The 18654-nt window shown below is 33.2% G+C and overlaps 3 protein-coding genes across 7 annotated transcripts; 2 read left to right on the forward strand and 1 right to left on the reverse strand.

Moving 5' to 3' along the window:
• The first annotated feature begins 109 nt into the window (after positions 1-109).
• LOC116344327 (pancreatic triacylglycerol lipase) lies at positions 110-3850 on the forward strand. Its single transcript, XM_031772810.1, has 7 exons — positions 110-754; positions 1690-2314; positions 2388-2478; positions 2541-2601; positions 2686-3118; positions 3206-3388; positions 3458-3850. Exons 1-7 carry the CDS (start codon positions 613-615, stop codon positions 3552-3554), a joined length of 1632 nt encoding a protein of 543 aa, XP_031628670.1. The 5' UTR covers positions 110-612; the 3' UTR covers positions 3555-3850.
• A 721-nt stretch (positions 3851-4571) lies between these two features.
• Positions 4572-8467, forward strand: LOC116343869 (poly [ADP-ribose] polymerase-like). Of its 2 annotated transcripts, none has more exons than XM_031772150.1 (11): positions 4572-4889; positions 4955-5198; positions 5264-5356; positions 5428-5617; positions 5693-5816; positions 5914-6094; positions 6154-6454; positions 6525-6624; positions 6686-6866; positions 6930-7818; positions 7897-8467. In XM_031772150.1, exons 1-11 carry the CDS (start codon positions 4637-4639, stop codon positions 8266-8268), a joined length of 2928 nt encoding a protein of 975 aa, XP_031628010.1. In that variant the 5' UTR covers positions 4572-4636; the 3' UTR covers positions 8269-8467. The 2 variants fall into 2 exon arrangements, with proteins under 2 accessions (XP_031628010.1, XP_031628011.1); XM_031772151.1 differs by having other exon boundaries at positions 4573-4889; positions 5693-5810.
• A 416-nt stretch (positions 8468-8883) lies between these two features.
• Positions 8884-17463, reverse strand: LOC116344519 (GTPase-activating protein skywalker). 4 transcript variants are annotated; one of them, XM_031773110.1, is made up of 13 exons: positions 16829-17463; positions 16434-16707; positions 16116-16318; positions 15123-15327; positions 14937-15061; positions 14404-14864; positions 14213-14327; positions 14080-14133; positions 13346-13432; positions 11622-11780; positions 11336-11470; positions 11179-11264; positions 8884-11087 (listed from the first exon to the last, which is right to left on the reverse strand). In XM_031773110.1, exons 2-13 carry the CDS (start codon positions 16564-16566, stop codon positions 10946-10948), a joined length of 1905 nt encoding a protein of 634 aa, XP_031628970.1. In that variant the 5' UTR covers positions 16567-16707; positions 16829-17463; the 3' UTR covers positions 8884-10945. The 4 variants fall into 4 exon arrangements, with proteins under 4 accessions (XP_031628970.1, XP_031628969.1, XP_031628972.1 ...); XM_031773109.1 differs by having other exon boundaries at positions 16434-17463; XM_031773112.1 differs by lacking the exon at positions 13346-13432 and having other exon boundaries at positions 14122-14133; positions 16434-17463.
• Positions 17464-18654: the final 1191 nt, after the last annotated feature.

The following is an 18654-nucleotide window of genomic DNA, read 5'->3' on the forward strand; positions in this document are numbered from 1 at the left end:
GTTACACACTGGCTTTATTTCTCTGTCTCTTTCACTCTCTCGGTAATTCGTGGTGTCACATCGTTCTGATCGGCTCCCAACATAATGTGTATAATAAGCGTTGAGCTAAACGATCTATCCATCATTTCGGTTGTGTTTGTTCGCTAAGCAACACCGCATTTCTGGCTCGTGTCCTGTACATTCAACAATTAGAGACGTTCAATTTTGCTATTCAAACACAATTGATAAATATAGACACATTTGCTCCAGTTTCATCATCAAAATCGCTAAAACATCATTAACAAGTGCATACCCGTACCATAACTGTCCCGATAATCATTGACATTTTTGACATGTGTATGCTACACTAATAATTTACAATAGTTTACAACTTGCACGCATTTTTTCATTGAGTCAGTCCGAGTGATGGTGTCTTCGCGAGCGGCTCGCGTGCGTAACTGATTGTGATAGCTATTTTTTGTTTTTTTGTTTGTGGATTTCAATTGTGAACATTTTTTTGCTGCAAATCGGACTAAAATAGTCAAATCAGAAATAATTTATTTTAAGCATTCAATTCGATCAACAATTTTGAAGTTTTTTGTGGTATTTTCGTGAAAAAAAGTTATATTTAAAATGTTATTCACACCGATGTCAAATTCGACGACAGGATTTCTGTTGCAAACAATGCTGTATGTGGCAAATATCACCAAGCATGATTTAAATGCACCAAAAACACGCGAAGATTTTTTATTATCACCAATGGGAGCTGATTCGGGTGAGTGCAATGACTCATATATAAAAAAAACATTTCAATAACACTTTTCATCAGTTGTCAGCAGACATTATATTTAGCTGCCGTCATCTGGATATTTCAGCTCATCTGGATGCCGTCAGCAGATGATGCGAAGTGAAAACAATAGAAGTGATTGTTATAGTAATACCAGTATATATCAAGCTTATATACCTATAACAATCACTTCTATTGTTTTCACTTCGTATCATCTGCTGACGATATCCAGATGAGCTGTAATATCCAGATGACGACAGCTAAATATATTGTCTGGTTGTCAATCAAATGAGAACAATGTATATGTTGTGCGTCTGCTTGTGTCTGCATAAATGTTTTATTTTAATTGTCTTTTGTTACGGAATGTATCTTTAATTGAGTAAATTTTCTAGAAATAGTAAATGTGTCAAAATAAGTCTATTCAAAGAGTCACAGTTATTTTTTTTTTTTTGCTGAAAGTGAGATTGTCTTTTGGAGAACATTCAAACAACTAGTCGCGCGTTCTCTGTCATTCACAAGTGCCTAAGTAGCTCTTTATTATTTTAACTGATTTAATTAATATTTGTCTCGGTTTTAAATTGATATCAATTAAGAACGCAGCAATGCAAGCTGTCTAAGTATGATTGCACGCACCAAAATTATCATCATCACTTTGGGAGCAGCCAATGTTGAACTTCTCTCTGTCTTTTTTCGCTAATAAAAGTCGTCGCGACACATTCATATCAATATTTAGCATCCAATGCGTGCTTTATCGCAAGTAGCGTTTGAAATGACTTATGAACCCCCTTCAATGCGATCACTATTTTTTTCTATATTTCCAAGTAATGAGTGATTACACGACGACATAAAATCAAAAGTGATTCAGTTAAATAACTTTTTTTTGTTGCCAATTGGTTTTAATTTTTTGTATTATTTTTTTTTAGATCCTGAAGCACCACGTTGCTATGGTATCTATGGTTGTTTTCCAATCAACGGCCCTTGGGGAGGTGACACTCGGCCAATTTCGAATTATCCCGAAACACCAATGAAAATAAATACAAGATACGCCGTGTATACGAAACATAATCGACACATGCCGAAATATTTGAGCTTAAATGAAAGTACCGAAACAAAATATAGTGGAATCAATCCGAAAGGAAATATTTATGTGATTGTGCATGGTTACTTGGATAGTGGAGATCGACCATGGGTGCTTGAGCTGATGAACGCTCTGCTTGACAGGGATCGCTCGGGCATTGCATCGGTCGTTACAGTCGACTGGAGTGGAGGAGCATCACCACCATACACACAAGCTGTTGCCAATATTCGACTCGTTGGCGTTATCACTGCACATGTTCTGTTTATGGTTTATGAACAATTTAAAATGAAGAGTATGGACAATGTTCACATGATTGGTCATTCCCTCGGAGCACACACCTGTGGCTACACCGGAAGCACATTGCAAAAGGATTTCAGTCTTAATTTGGGAAGAATTACAGCTCTTGATCCAGCCGAACCCTTGTTTACTGCCACCGAATCCATCGTTCGCTTGGATCCAAATGATGCAAAGTAATATTTTTGAAACAAAAAAAAAATCAAATAAAAATATTTTTACTAAAATGAACTGTCTTGTGCGCATTAGGTTTGTCGATGTTATACACAGTGATATTTTGCCGTTTTCAAGAGGAGGTCTCGGCATGCCAGACCCAGTTGGACATGTCGATTTTTATCCGGTATGTATGAATTTATTGTTATTTTTTGACAATTTATGTACTAACAGTGTAATGTTTTACAGAATGGTGGCCATACTAATCCCGGCTGTGACAAACCAATGCAACATTACATTTTATCATCGGGTAAGTTACACATCGTGTTCGATTTACTGATCTCATTTCACAAAAATATTTGGAAAAAAAATAACCATCTATTTTTCCAAACAGGAAGTTTGAGCGTTGGATTTCAGCAATTTTTCAGCTGTAATCATGTTCGCAGTCAAGAGTTTTTCCTGGAAAGCATCCAAACAAACTGTACATTTACTGGCGTTGCTTGTGATTCATACGATAGTTTTTTGAGTGGCCAGTGTACTTGTAGAGGAACTGATAAGGGTTTCTGTTTAAGATTCGGTCTCGATGCGGCCTTAGACTATCAACGACTCATTGGTACAAATCAAGTGGCAAGTGGACAACCAATAAAAGCGTATTTGATGACTGGACCGCAAAAACCATTCTGTCGATCACATTTCAAAATGACCATTTTCATGTCGGGAACTATTGAAAGTGTGGGTCATGGAGAAGAAGTCGGTATTCTAGCGGTTGAAGTGCAATCGCTTCATGGCGAGAAAACTGAACGAATTCGATTTTCAAGAGAACCAATGTAAGTGTCGACTATGATACCTAATTATTATTTTTCACCTGAAAATAATATACCAAATCTGAATATATTTCCTTATTTTTTCCACAGGAGTTTCGAACCAGAAAAAGTGTACAGCTCTGTAATTCCCGGCCGTGATGTTGGAATACCCGAATCGGTTACTTTAAATTGGGAATACCGAACAAATCCCTTAAATCCACTCACATGGCGTATTGTTGCTCCGCGAGTTTACATTCAAAACATTATTGTTGAATCTCTTGAACACAATGCAAGGTAAATTGAGTTTATTGAGTCGATTCAAGCCTTAAAACGAGTTTACTAACAATTTCTTTGAATTTCCAGAGTCATTATGTGTCCAATTTATCAATCTGAGCCGGTTGTTTCGGGCAAAGCAAGTGAATTCCGTCACGAATTTTGTAACTCATATCGCAACGAGTGAAATAATTTACACAAAATCTAGCATAAGATTTTAATTTATAATTATCTTTCTACTTACATTATCACTCAATTTTGAGTTCAAGTTCATTAAATTGCCAGTTTTTCTATCGCACGTAAAAATGATCACCGAAAAATCTCATTCATGTAAGACAATTTATTGAATTCATGTAGTTTGTGTAGTTCTAGCACAAATTTATGTTATCAATTGGTGATAAGTAACATTTTTACTTTCGATTTTTATTTTGAGTAGAATATTTGGCGTGTATTTATAAATATGTTTGCTTATTTGTAGTTTGCTAAGCGATTTGTATTATAGATTTAATATTAAATAATATTGATTTATGCAAACACAAAATGTTTTTGTTCAAATTTTTCATAATGTTTCAATCTCATCATGATGTATGTAACACTTATAAGAGAAGATGAAATTCTGATTCTTTTGGATGTTGTGATATTGTTGTTTTTCAGATGTGAAGAATAAATGTAAATAATGTTGCTAAACAATTTTCATTTGCATTTTTGTAATTTGAACATTGGCATTGTCTCCTATTCCAAAATTCGACAGCGAAATATGGCATTCAGAAGAGACAGTACACAAAAATGTCATGTTGCTTCTTTTTTTCTTATACTTTTTTCTACATTTCACAGCGACAAGGAACACACACATACACGCACAATGCACATCATGTGCAGCACAAGTATGTATTAGTACAAACACCCGCACAATAAACAATGCTGTCAAAAAAAACATCCAAAAGATTGTGAATATAAAATGTTATTTCCTTTCAGAGGCTTTTTTTCAATTTTTATTTCGTTTTTTAAATGCATTTTTTCAAAAACAATTTAAATGTGCCGCTAAATCTATAACGATACTGTTTACGTTTTGAATGTGAATTTAAAAAAAAAAGTATTGTCACATAATATTCTGGCAACACTAATTGAGTCGATTCAATGAAAATGACTTAAGTTTGACATTTCAACCCCGTCATAGAGTTTTTTTTAAAGTCTAACGCTTCTTTGTTTCGAGAATTGTTTGTATCTATTGTTTTGTATATTTAAAATTTTAACCAACATTTTGTAATCATGTTGAATTCATTACCATTTAAAATCGAATACTCATATGGCGAAAAAACGTGCAAAAAATGTGAAAAAAAAATTCGATCCGGATGCTTAAACATAGCGATCTTAATGCAGTCCGAAGATGATGACTGTCAGTATGCTGATTGGTTTCATCAAAAATGTTTCTTCACAATCCGCATGCCAAAATCTCCAAAATTTTTCGATGGTTTCGCAAAAATTCGATATGCAGATCAGATCGCGATTAAAAAACAATTGGGTAAGATTCAAAATTATTAAGTATTATAAACGAACATTTTTAACAAAATTGTGTATAAAAATCAGGAAATGTCGAAAACGAAAATAATGAAAATAAGATACAAAAAAAGGTGGAGAAGGCCAAACTACCAGATTTCCATATTGGATACACAAGGTCAGACGGTGATTCGTGTGCAAGTTGCAAACAAAGGATTCAAGTTCCTGATATACGTATCATGCATGTTGTTTACAACACCGATCTAACTGTCGAAAATGACGCGTTCACCGCCAAAGCATGTTTTTATCATGTTGCGTGTTTTGTGCGTTTAAGGTATTTCTCTTTTTCCTCTTTTTCATTTACCAAAAATTGATTTATGTATTTCTCATGCTTTAAAGGTATGAGATGAGCTGGTTGGAGTCAGCATCTCTATTACCAGGATTTAAGCGATTATCAGAAAAAGACAAAGAACTGGTCAATCAACAAATTCCGTAAGCCGCATTCATTTTATATATTTTATTTAATTTTTTTTAACGTTCGTACAACACTGATCATGATACAGGATTATAAAGCGAAAGTTTCATGTCACGACGAATGATGTTGATCCAAACTTGGCCGAGCTGGAAAAACGTATTGAAACCCAGAATAGAGAATATTTTGAGTTATACGACAAGCTGGCGAAAATACCAAAAAAGGAACAAATCGACATTTTGAACTACAATAATGAAACCATTCCGAAAACGAAAAATGAGGTTAATGAAAAAAAATATGATCTTCTCGATAACAAACTATGAAACCAAAATGTTAATAATTATTTTTCAAATTAGATTCTACATGCGCTAACTGAAATCATCTACTATGGAAAATTATCCACTTGTGAAAAATGTTATGGTCGGTTGATTTTCAATAACACAACATATTCGTGTACTAAAATACTAGAATGGGGTAAATGTATATACTTTCATCTATAGTTTCATTTTCCATTCCGATCCATTACGCATTGATTAATTTCCATTTTTTCCATTCTTTTCTTCTGATCAACTCTTAGGTAAATGTAGCAATAATATCAATGAACCCAAAAGATTCCAAGCTTATGTTCGATACGAAATATGTAGAAAGTATCCATTTTTGGACTCATATATTGTGCTGTTTATCGCTAAAAATGTTCGCACCCGCGCTTTGCATCCTTTTCGATTTGAGAATGAAAATGAAATTGATCTGGTGAATGAGTAAGTCTTTACTAGTAATCTTAGGTAAATTGCAATACAAAAAACGTTACGATTTCTAGGTGTCAGAAAACTCCACCACTTTTGAATATGGAATTTGCAATAATTGGTAAGTTAAAATTGACGAAGCAAAGTATCGAGTGTGCCATTAGGCAAATGGGTGGTCGTGTTGTTGAAAAAATTCATGACAAATTGGCTGCTGTCATTTCAAATCAAGACGAAATTGAGCGTATGGGATCTAAAATGATAAAAGCTAAAGAATGTAATATTCAAATCGTTTCTGAGGAGTTTTTGTCGAAGATGGAGACGATCGATCCGTTTGTGTATATCATCAATAGAAGTTTGAGTGAATGGGGAGGAAATGTTAGTGTCTGCCTTTTCTGTGTTTTCAGCATATTTGTAAAATTCAGTAATTTTCACTGACCATTTTCAGCCATATTCACGTATTGAACAACCGACGATTGTGAAGTCTAGAAGAGAAACAATCTACTATACAAAATCAGTACCTGAAAAAATCACATATAAAATTAATGGTAATACTAAAAAAAGAAGTTATTTGTTATTTTTGTTAAAATTTAATCTTTGTGATTGCAGACGGTGGTTCAAATTTAGTTGACTATGATAGTGGTTTGCAACAAACGGCTCACATTTTCTGTGAAGAAGTGAACGGAAAACAACTCAAGTATATAGTAATTTGTGGTCTTGTTGACATTGAACGCAATAAGAACTCATATTTTCGAATGCAACTGCTAGAATCAAATGATGAACCTAAAACGTAAGTAGAATTTTTATTATGAATGTAAATAACTCTATGTGATCAAAAAATTATTTATTTAAGCTACTGGATATTCGAAACATGGGGACGAATTGCAACAGTAATTGGATCCAAACGGCTTACTCCTTATGCAACGTCGAAAGAAGCTACCGAAAAATTCCGATCCATTTATTTGAACCGAACTGGCAACGAATTTGGGAAATATTCATTCACAACAAAGATGCCAGGAAAATTTTACCATTTGGATATTGATTTTGCATTTGCCAAAACCATACCGAAAACTTATGTAGCAACGAAATTGAAAGAACCCATCCATCAGCTAATGAAATTAATTTTTGATATGAAGCATATGAAACAAATGATGATTAGTTGCGATGTTGATTTAAAGCAAATGCCATTAGGAAATGTGAGTTCAAACCAAATTTATTTGGCAATGTCCGTTCTTAAAAATATTGCAAAACTAATCGAAAATGGAACGATCGGACAACTTCGAGATGCATCTAACCAATTTTATACGATGATTCCACATGGAAACAGTGTAAAACGTTTACCGATCATTGACTCAATCGATGTGGTTAAATCCAAGATTGAAATGTTGGAGAGTCTACTACACATGGGAACGATTCATGGTTTCTTGGAAGGTGAAAATGGGGAGAAAAAGAATCCATTGGATGCCTGCTATGAGAAAATGAAGACTGAAATTGAGCCGCTCGATAAGAATGCGCTTCAATTCAAACAAATTTGTGAAATTGTACAAAATACTCATGGAACAACACATGATCAATATAGACTTGAGGTCCTCGATGTATTTAAGTTAAGGCGAAAACGAGAAGACGTTCGGTCGCGTGCATACAAAAAAATTGAACATCAACTTCTCTGGCATGGTTCACGGCTTACAAATTTTGTAAGCATTCTCTCAAAAGGACTGCGAATTGCCCCGAAAGAAGCACCGGTGAGTTTTTTTTAAATTTAACTTATTGATGCCATTCTAGGACATTGAAAAATAATATGTTTTTATTCAAAACTTTAGGCCACCGGATATATGTTTGGGAAAGGGATATATTTTGCTGATATGATATCAAAATCAGCCAATTACTGTCATCCAAGCCGTGAAAATAACATAGGGATAGCGTTGCTGTGCGATGTGGCGATTGGTACGACACATAATCCACGTTATGCAGGCAACGTGGAGAAGTTACCGAATGAATGTGAACAATCAGTTAAAGGATGTGGCGAAATATATCCCAGCGAATTTGGAACGATTGATGGTATTAAAGTTGCAACGGGCGGCTTGCGAAAGGCAGAATTTCAAACATCTCTTAAATACAATGAATATGTTGTTTACGATATTGCACAAGCCAAAATGAAGTATTTGGTAAAGTTAAAGTACCATTTCAAATAGATTATGTAAAATTAAAGATGATTGTAATATCAAAAACGTATTTTGTAATCATTCCTTCCATAATGCTATTATATTGTTTATACCATCTTTCATAACAACATTGATTTAGTTTAAGATTTTGTCAACATATTATAAATTTATTAAAAATTATTCAACAAATCGAGATGCAAAATAAAGGACAACGGCAACGATCAAATAATTTTGAATAGTATTTACTCATTTTAAAACGACATCAAAACTAATTCCAAGTTTGACATAAAAAAAGGAACAAAAATTGAGTGTAAGTAATTTGATACAAACCTGTACGCCAAAAAAAACGATAAATATCTCTAAAGTGCTAAAAACTACAGAAAAAATAAATAGAAGCAATAAAACCACGCTAGAAAATATTTTGATTTCAATTATATATATTTTTTCGTCATTGAAATTTGATGAGGCATTCACAATAAAATGTTAAAAATGTATTTTTTGTTGCTTCGTTACATACACATAAATTTCTCACGTTTTGAATATAATAATAATAATATTCTGGCGGCGAGTTTAGTAAAGTGTCTCGTCTTTCGATGTGTTTCGCCCATTCAATAGATTCACAATAATAATTCTATTTTTTTTTTCTTTTTTCAAATAATTGTCAGATTGATATACAACATCTATATATGTGTTACATCATATTAAATTGATAATAATTTGTTCGAAATTTTGAATAAATATTAATAAAAAATAATATACTTTGAATAAACAAACAAACAAACAAACAAAAAATGCATACTATGTATAATATAATTTATAATGGATTAATTTTAAATTCAAATCTGTGTCTGTTTGAGTGTGTTTGACGTTGCGTATTTGTTTGTGTGTCTACGTGTGTGTTTGTGTGAGTGTGTAGGTGTTTTAGCAGTACATCATTCTATTCACATCGATAAAACTCCTTTATCTCTCACTTCATTTAACAAGTATTATTATTATTTTTTTATGCACATTAACATGAACTCTAAATATATTTATATAACGACATGTACACATGTTATTTTTTATTATTATTTCTTTAAACTGTATTTATTTTTAAAACAATAGCTTTATAAGGTTAGCACACTATTTTTTTTTTGCTCTAAAGCTAATATAGAATTTTGTGTTGTCCATTCTCTTCAACATGTGAGTGTTTGACATAATGTAGTACGCCCTTTTTTAACATTGGACAGTACATTTGTCATTCAACCAGACAGATTTGTTTTATTCAACACAGTATTCGTTTCATTCTTTTTTAAAGAGAACATCAAAAACAAAAACCTAATTTTATTTTTGGTTAAACTGTCTATAATAATACTTTTCTCGTTCTCTCAATTTGCGTTTTTTTTATTCATTTAAATCATCTCCATTTTTTAAATTTTAATTAAATATTTGCTAAATATCTTGATGTATCAACAACATAATTAATAATAATATATATTCATATATATTAAATCATTTTGTTCCTTATGTTTTGGTTGCCTTCGTTTTTGCCATTTATTTTTGTGTTTTCGTTTATCAATATTTGATAACTATTAACTTGACGTGCACAGTCCTTGTGTTTGTGTTCATAAATGAAAATGGCTGAATAGATACAGTTGAACATTTTAAGAGAATTTGATTAACACTTTGTGCGCATTTGGATTGCTCAGTCAAAGTACAACAACAGACTGATTTTTGTTCCGTACATAGCCCACAATGTTCATTGTGAAATGACAATTGATTATTAAATAAATGGTGTTTTCTTGTAAATACGGATTGTTGTTCAAATTACGTTTGAAAATGTTGATCAAATTGTCAAAAAATAATCCACTTCTGTTTAGTACATGCAAGCAAAGCAATGCAGCGAATATAAAAAAACGACATAATTTTCATTCAAAATTGTCAATTGCTTTTCTTGTTACGGTCAATTACAATTTAATTTTTAATGCATGTTCTATCTCTCCCTATCTCTCTCTCCCTTTCTGTCTTTCTCGCTATGTGCGTGTTTGTGTATTATGTTTTTATGTATTTGAACCAAAGCGATTGAAAGATGTAAATTTTTCACAAAAAGAACGGATTAAATTGGATAGATGATGTTAACAATAATATAATTCGGAAATTGATCGAATAATTACGATCGATAGTATGCGAGGCGGCGTTAGATAAACGGAACCAATAATTAATTCACTTTTCATTCAATAGTAGTCTGGATTGAAACCCAGAAGAATATTTCATAAACCTGAATATTTCATAGTAATAATATAATTAATCTCGACAACAATTACAACGAGAAGAGATTTTTCTTTTGTTTTCCATATATATGCAATCGCATAGAAACTAAATGAATCTCCCTATTTCAAAAAAATTAACAACATCAAATAACAATGGTAGAAGAGTGATTTAAAGGATAGTATATAATATGTAGCTTTGAATGATTTGATTTTGTTTTTGTTTTTTTCTCTGGCATTGGGGTCCGAAGACAGAGTCAAATACACAAATTGAACTGGATGAATGCATTTTAAAAAAGCGATTCGAAGTGTGTGTTTGGATGGTTGGTATTGGACTTGCGAAATTAATACACATTGGTGTCGTCATTCAGTACCGAAATAATTCGACCAAAATCGAGTCGAATTTCAATTGGGCATCACCTATGAGTAGAGCTATACTTATTTCGGAATTTCATTTCGACTTAAGCGCCCATAAATCCATATACTTCCAGCACACGAATTTCAAAATCACCCGATTTGCATAGCGGCGGATTATTGAATGTTGTACAACTATCGGTTTTTCCGTATCGCATATTTTCATCCATCCAAATGGCCTGGCCACCGCTGAAAAATTGAAGAAAACAAAAAAAAAATGTAATTTCCAAAGTAGATCCACACATTTTCGGGTCGGAAATTGAACGGTTTGAATACATACCCGCCTCCAATAGTGATCATTGAAGCATCAGCAGCCATAAAAAGTTCGGAACCATGTCCTAGATTTCTGTCACTATCAATGCCCACCTAGAGATAATCAGAAGAAAAAAATGGAATTAATGGAAAATAATCAACATGTAATGGAATGTAATGCCCACCCAAGGGTATTTCGCACGATCCGGATACAATGAAAACAAAAATGTTTCACCGGTGCCGAAATAAGCTTGCCGATGTCCATTGTCGTCTTTTAGATTTCGTTCAAACCAACGCGTCGAACAATATGCTCCGAATACCTGGGTATCATATTCAATATCAATTAAACGATTAGAGATTCAATAATACAGCCACGGATCAATTGATCCAAACAAAATAGATATTTGCAGAAAGCGAAGAACAAAAAAAGAAGAAGAATGGCATTGAAATGAAAAGAATGAAAATACTCACTTCATTGTTACAAGTTTTAATCATAAGCAGTGTCGGTTCATGTTGTTCAACTCGTACGTAGAATGTTGTCAGCGAACATCCATGCTCTTCTGTTGTGTACAGCAGCGTCGGTGTATACATTGTGATGCGTGCTGGCAGCCACGACCATAATGTAAATAGCTGTGGCAAAATTTAAAATCATAAATCAATCAAATCATTTCAATATGAACAATGTGCGCCAAACAACAACATTTCTATATAGATATATATAAATTCTGATTTCTATTGATTCGAGCCGGTAATACGATATTCAATGATATGATGAACGAGCGATAGTGTGCAAAATGGTCATATCGAGCAAAACAAACGTATATTTATGGTTAAAATATGGCATAGCACAACAAACAAAAAACAATTACACGTAATAAAACGAAAATGTGATGTGGTGAACATTGCCAATTTCACTAAATGAAACATAGGACGGACATAATCTGATATGGATGCCGAATTATATACTTATTACTAATTAATCGAATATGTGTGTTTTTTTTAATTGGATTTTTTAATTTAGGTTTACATGAATAGATCTTAGTGGAACGAATAAAAAACGGACAAAACATGGTGCTACAAACGATTGTGTCAAAAATAAAACATAATCAAAACATGCGTCAATTCGTCACAATACAAATTTTTCATTATGTTGGATTTTTTTTTTCTTCTTTTGTTTTAAATTTTAGTGAATTTAATTCGAAACAAAATACAAAAAAGACGATCACAATAACAAAATCAAAATGAACATTAGTAATGCTATATATTTTTTTAAATAAAATAAAAGAATGGTGTGTGAGGTGTTTTCGTTAGGTGTGCATGTTGGCGAGTGTGATTTTGTCTGTTTCTGTGTGTATTGTTTATGTTTTTGTTTTGAACGGTTTTGTTTTGCGGCTGTGTTCTTGTGTAGTGTGGGTTTTTGCGTTTGTACTTCTCTTTGTTTTCGGTTTCTTTCATTGTATTCAGTGGATTAAAACGTACATAAAGCGACTGTTTTCAATATTAAATGAAAACAATCAGCCGTTTGTTTGTGTACAAATGAAATGGAGGAGGAAAAAACTTGGTAAATTGAATTTACGGATGTTAAACATCAGCTATTGCAGAAAATCGAGATTGAATGTTACAGATTGGAAATTGAAAACAAAATGCATTAAAGGTCAAGGTGATTGGTGATTTTGTGCTTTTGGATTATGGATTGCTAGATATTGCAAAATAGGTTGGCGATCAATAGAAAAAGGGGACCGGCGGAATATTGCAATCAATGAATTGCGTGTCAGGTCAATATTGAGAAATGTGATTTGTGTTCTGAAATTGAACTTGTTGCTGGTGTAATCTGTAGTGTGTAGATTGGGTGCCGTGTGTGGGATTCATAATAACAAAACACATATATATTTTTCGGTACTATTAATTTGACAATATAATCAAAGGAAACATACTTAAAATCATAGATAAAAATATATAGCAAAATCTCTAGATAGATATAGATATAAATCAAGGCAATTATACTAAAACATATGGAGATATTGATACTGACGGGAAAATAGCAACAACAGAAAAATGGAGGGCGGAGGAGTTGTTTGTGTGTGTGGTGTGTCAAGGTAGATAGTACACTAATTAAAAGTGTGTGTGTTGTGTGTGGGCATATTAAAAGGTGGTAGGCATCGTCATTTAAGTGTGCGCATTCGTTCGTTACTTACATCGTCTTGACCAACAACTTGGCTATTGATTCTTTGTATTGGATAGACACCCATTGAAAGCACACGCATATCGGGTGAATGTGCTCCCTTTTATTTGAATTTTGTTTTTTCAATTGATTTTTTGTTCGGAAGAATGTACGTTTTTTTTTATTCGTTCGCAGTTCGAAATTATGATATTTTTTGTTTGGATGAATTGAAATGGGAAAATATTCGAGACAAAACAGTTGTGTCGATCGTAACAAAAACATGTTTTTTTTTCGTTTTTTACAAATTATTTTTTTTTTGTGTAAAAAAATCATTTTCGGTCCGGCAGCAGTAATAAAGAAGAAAAAAATTTATTTAGTTTAATTCCGAAAAAAGCAAAATTTCCTTCTACTTTGTTTTACAGTAAATCGTCTCTCGAAATTGGATGGAAACAAAAAAAAATCAAAAGAAAAATTCACGGATTTCAACACATCCCAAAAAAGATAAACGGTTCACAAGAGAGCCGAAAAAAATTGGAGGCGTTGCTCAAAGAGTATATAAGAGGCGTTTATTTGCATCTCGAACAACAAAACAAACAAGAAAATTCTAACACGTCGGGAGAAATTATGTTCTCATTTTTTTTAGTTTTGATTTGAACTTTAATTTTTTTGTTTTGCATAAAGAGAGAGAAAGATTCTTTTTTTTTAGTTATTTAGTAAAATGTCAGTTGTATTGAGGGGTTAGTCAATGAACCGTGATCGCATACTCACTTCTCTAATACTTAGTGTGTGTGATATCATTTGTATATTTACTTGAGATTGACTCTGAAAATGAAAAAAAAAGAGAAAAAAAAAGAAATGTTGTAAAAAAGAGAAACCTATAAAAAGAGAGAAAATGACTTACCGTTGGTAGATTATCACTAGAACGTGAATGAACTAAACCTTTTGAGCCGCTAAGAATTGTTTTACTTCTCAGCACCATTTCAGTCTTGATGAACACCCTTGAAATATAATTCGAGCTGCAAATTGAAATTGAGGAAATGAAATCAAATCAATAATCCTATCATGAAGCACTTGAATACCAAACACACTTACCTTAGTGCTCTTATATTGAAAGCTGTTCGAAGCAATTTACCCGGTGACACAGGCAATTTACGGCAAAACATCGGTAGTGCCATTTCAATGTCATTGGATTTTTCATCGTTTGCTTTCCAATTGGCACCGATCTTCAAATTGTTTAACTTCATTGTGTCATTCGTTTTTGCTATAGTCGTTGTAGTTGATGAAGCTGTTGATGATGTGGCCGCCGTATTTGTGCCACCATCGCTAACTAGTACTGATGTCGATGATACATTCGGTACATGCTTTTGGTATAGAATCAATATCGCCAACGAAATTCGATAAAACACTTTGATTCCTTCGTGGAAAAAACAATCCATCACACGAACTAAATGTGGAAAGGGAAGACCAGTCAGCACCCACCATGTCCAATTCATGAATACACGTTCCGTTTTTTGACCAGGATATAGCCTCTGTAAATGTGCTACAGCTGATTTCTATTTTGAAAATGAGAAAAAAAAATGAACAATTGATACACCGTTACAGTTCGGAACCATCCAGACACTTACAGCATGCTTTTTGGCTATTTGCATCACAGTTTTCCAAGTTACTTCATACAATAATTTCGTTTGTGTAATAAACACCTTCTCTTTGGCGGCCACTAAGTTGGCTAAACAGTGGTAGCATTCTTCCTCTGGAACATACGAACAAAAACAAGTAAAATATAAATTGTTCGGAAATGATTCAAAACATACCAGACATAAAATGCAGCAGAATGGCTGCAATTGGATAGATTGTTGGACTATAGGTTATGTCAGGACAAACATATGCTAATACACTAACAACACGATCGGCAACTGCTCGTCCTTTTCGCGTTAAATAATATGGCAGGCAATGCGTTGGGTCAACGAACGGTGGCAACATTATTGGCTTATCCGGTAGTTCTGTCGTTCCAAATACCTATCAATTTAATAGAATGACATAGTTTTATAGGTGCTATGAATAATTAAATGAATTTAAATAAAACACAATTTGTTTTCATGCAATTAGAATAAGTTTACTAACTCCTGCAGACGAAAAATCAATTCGATTGACCGAAATTTCAATGAACGTACAATAAGTCAGTACAAGTATAAAGCAAGACTTTCATTAAAGTTCAAATTTAAATGAAAAAAAAAATCCGCATGTGCGGAAAAGCCGACCTGGCCGAACGCTTTTCTAAATTATTTTCATTTTGGGTTACCAAACGTTCACTTTCAACAACAAATGTTTCATTTCAAAATGAAATAATGTTCAAAAACCAGTACTGTCATGAATGAAAATCAATACGGTTGGTATGCTTGGACATCGATTTTTAAGATTTCGTTTTGCATTCTGAATCGTTGAAAAACAATGGATTTTCTTTATTCAAGTTATGTGTGTTAAATTATTGTACCAGATGATGAGTCGGCATTGAAACAGTGCAAGACGAAATCAATTGGATCAGAGCCAAAAAAGTCGTTTTGCCAAAGACGTCATTTTATAGATGACGCGAACTCATTTTTATTCGAAAATCAGAGCTGTTATAAGCCGCGATACGGGTAATTTTCTTGTAAGTTCTATCTTCAATTTTGATGCATCAGTTTCAAAAATTATATAGAATAACTATTCAGTGCCCTCACTTCTCCAATGTCAACAAAAGCTCTGTCAAGAATGAAATCCTCAGCAAATGTTCATTTTCGAAGTCAAAAAAGGGGATAGTTGTTTACCTGATTAACCATATCCCAATAGTATCCCTCCAGCATGCTTTTTCCGACTTGATGTTGGCTGCATATCGCTGGCCATAATTGTGAACGTATCGTTGAATTAATCGGCCATGCATTATCACGTATCAATAGTTTAACCTCTCGCTTTTTACCTTGACTGAGTAGCGCTTGAACATCTTCGAATGTTTTCAATGGCGGTTTTTTCTCTACAACACAAACATGAACAAAAAAAAGTGAAAATGTGGATATAAAATGTTCAATTTATGAACGAAAAAAATTTTTTGTTGATTTATTTGTATATGCAAATAGTCGCCCACTCACCAGATGTTGGCGATGGATCGGGTAGTACGATTTGCGATCGATCAACGTGCGGCGAAAAACCTTCATAAATATCTGATTCTTCGTCGATGCCGCTCAACTTGTCTGCGTTGATCGTATCTCCGTTTAATGGCATATTCAATTTGTATCTTCCACCAATTTTTCGTCTGCGTTTGGTCGCAATTTTGGCTTGCTTTTATTGTATTATCGTTTCACCAGGAAAGAAATTAAGAAATCGTTGTGTATGTATATGAAATTTTTCTTTTTATCTCTCTTTCTGGAAAAAAGCAAAGCAATTACGGCAATTCAATGGTACACGTTATATTGTCACAATCAATTAACGTGTTGCAATTGAATTGAAGCTGATCTCTTTTCATATACCCGACAGCGGTATATACCTCGAACGGATGAATAAATTTTCGCTGTCCAAAATCGTCTAGCGAATAAAATTTCCAGAATCACGTTTCAGCTAGATGGTTTGAGACTTTTTCGCTCTCTCTTTCTCTCCACCCTGATTCGTGGTCTTTGAAATGTGTTTGCAGCTTATTCGAACTGAAGCGCTCGTTTTCTTTTTATTTCAAAATTTTAATTGTATTTATTTAGTTGATTATGGACTAGTCTCAATTTTTAACATTTATTTATAGTTTTGCGAGCATTTGACATTTATTTTGTGCGTACTTTTCTATCTCTTCTCTGTACAATCGATTTCTGTTGAAAACAGTGTTATTGAAAGAAGAAGTTGAGCAAATTTAACGTGCGCCAGCTCGATTTCGAAATATTCCCACCACCAATAGATGTGTTTGCTTGTGATTTACTTTTTTAACTTTAAATGTTAGAATTATCGCATCGACAAGAATGACTGAAGAAGAATCACTTTTAAAAGACTAGATCACGGTTTTATAGATTGCGAGACTTTTTGTTTCACTTTATTTTAATTGGAAATGTTTCCGTTATTGATACGTATCTTTTTATTATTTTACTACTTTGTTAAAATTCGCAATCATTTACGACGATTACACAAAGAGCAAAAAAATATTCACCTTATTGATTTCTTTTTGTTAGAAATAAAAAAAACACTTGGGTTTTGTTCAGTCACATTGCAGATTTTGTTCACACTTTTTTTTCGGATAGACAAAAAAATAAACGTCAGTAGACCAGCAACCTTCCAATGAAAAATTCGATTCCGATATGTTACTGTTGCGGCCTTTGTTTGCTATCACTGGATTAACTCGCTTTTTCTCTCTTCCGCTACTCGAGTACACTCTTCGAATTGTCTTTGTGTCGGTGGTTGCTTTAAATATGTGCTCCTCAAGCACAAACAGTCTACATATTTACTCGAATTTGTGATATCTCTATTAAGACAATTTTCAGCACTGATTCGATGCAATTATGGTGATTCCATAGTGTGTTCTGAAACAAAGAATAAAAATGATTAATAAAACCCCAAAAACCGATTGATTTCACACACAAACTCAAAGAGTGAGATATGCATGGGTGCGTTTTGAAATGGCAACACGATAGTTGTACGACATATGTTGAGCATGTGACCTAATGGTAATTTACGTTTCAAATACGTTCGTTGATTGGAAAATTGCATGAAAAAAAGCGATTTTTCGATTGTCACATTCGTTTTGTAGCGATATAATAATTAGCACCATGATTGGAATGAATTTCAACGACTTTTTGTCTTAATGCGTATAGTTTATTTTTTTTATTCATTTATGTGTTTTTTTTCGCAGCATTTTAATAAATTATTCATTGAGGCCAGATTTAAGTGCACAACGACTTCATCAGAAAAAAACGTACACACGTGAATGGATCGGTGTATCTTTATATATGTTCTAAGTTGTTTTTTTATGTTAATATTATTATTTTTCTCAGGCTGATTTGTTGTTCTGCGTCGATTCAAGTTGATTAGTTACATGGAAAAAATATAAAAGGAGGTGATTTGGTCCCGTGGTATTATAATTGGAGTAGTTTTGAGAAATGTAAATCACGTGAAGCGTCGAATCACTTGAAATAAACACACACACACACTCGCTATAAATCTAGAATATGAATACTGTCTCTTGCAAATCCAATCAATTATTATTTTATGGCTTTTGCACTTGTCGAGATTGAAAAGAGAGCGAAAAAAAACAGTCGTGAAATCCAATCTGATCCGCCTGAGAATTGAATTATACATGCGCCCATTTCATAGTGAATGCTTTTTTTTCTCCTCTGT

Source organism: Contarinia nasturtii, unplaced genomic scaffold, assembly GCF_009176525.2.
Source record: "Contarinia nasturtii isolate CC-2019 unplaced genomic scaffold, AAFC_CNas_1.1 Cnas_scaffold_1037, whole genome shotgun sequence".
Taxonomy (NCBI): domain Eukaryota; kingdom Metazoa; phylum Arthropoda; class Insecta; order Diptera; family Cecidomyiidae; genus Contarinia; species Contarinia nasturtii.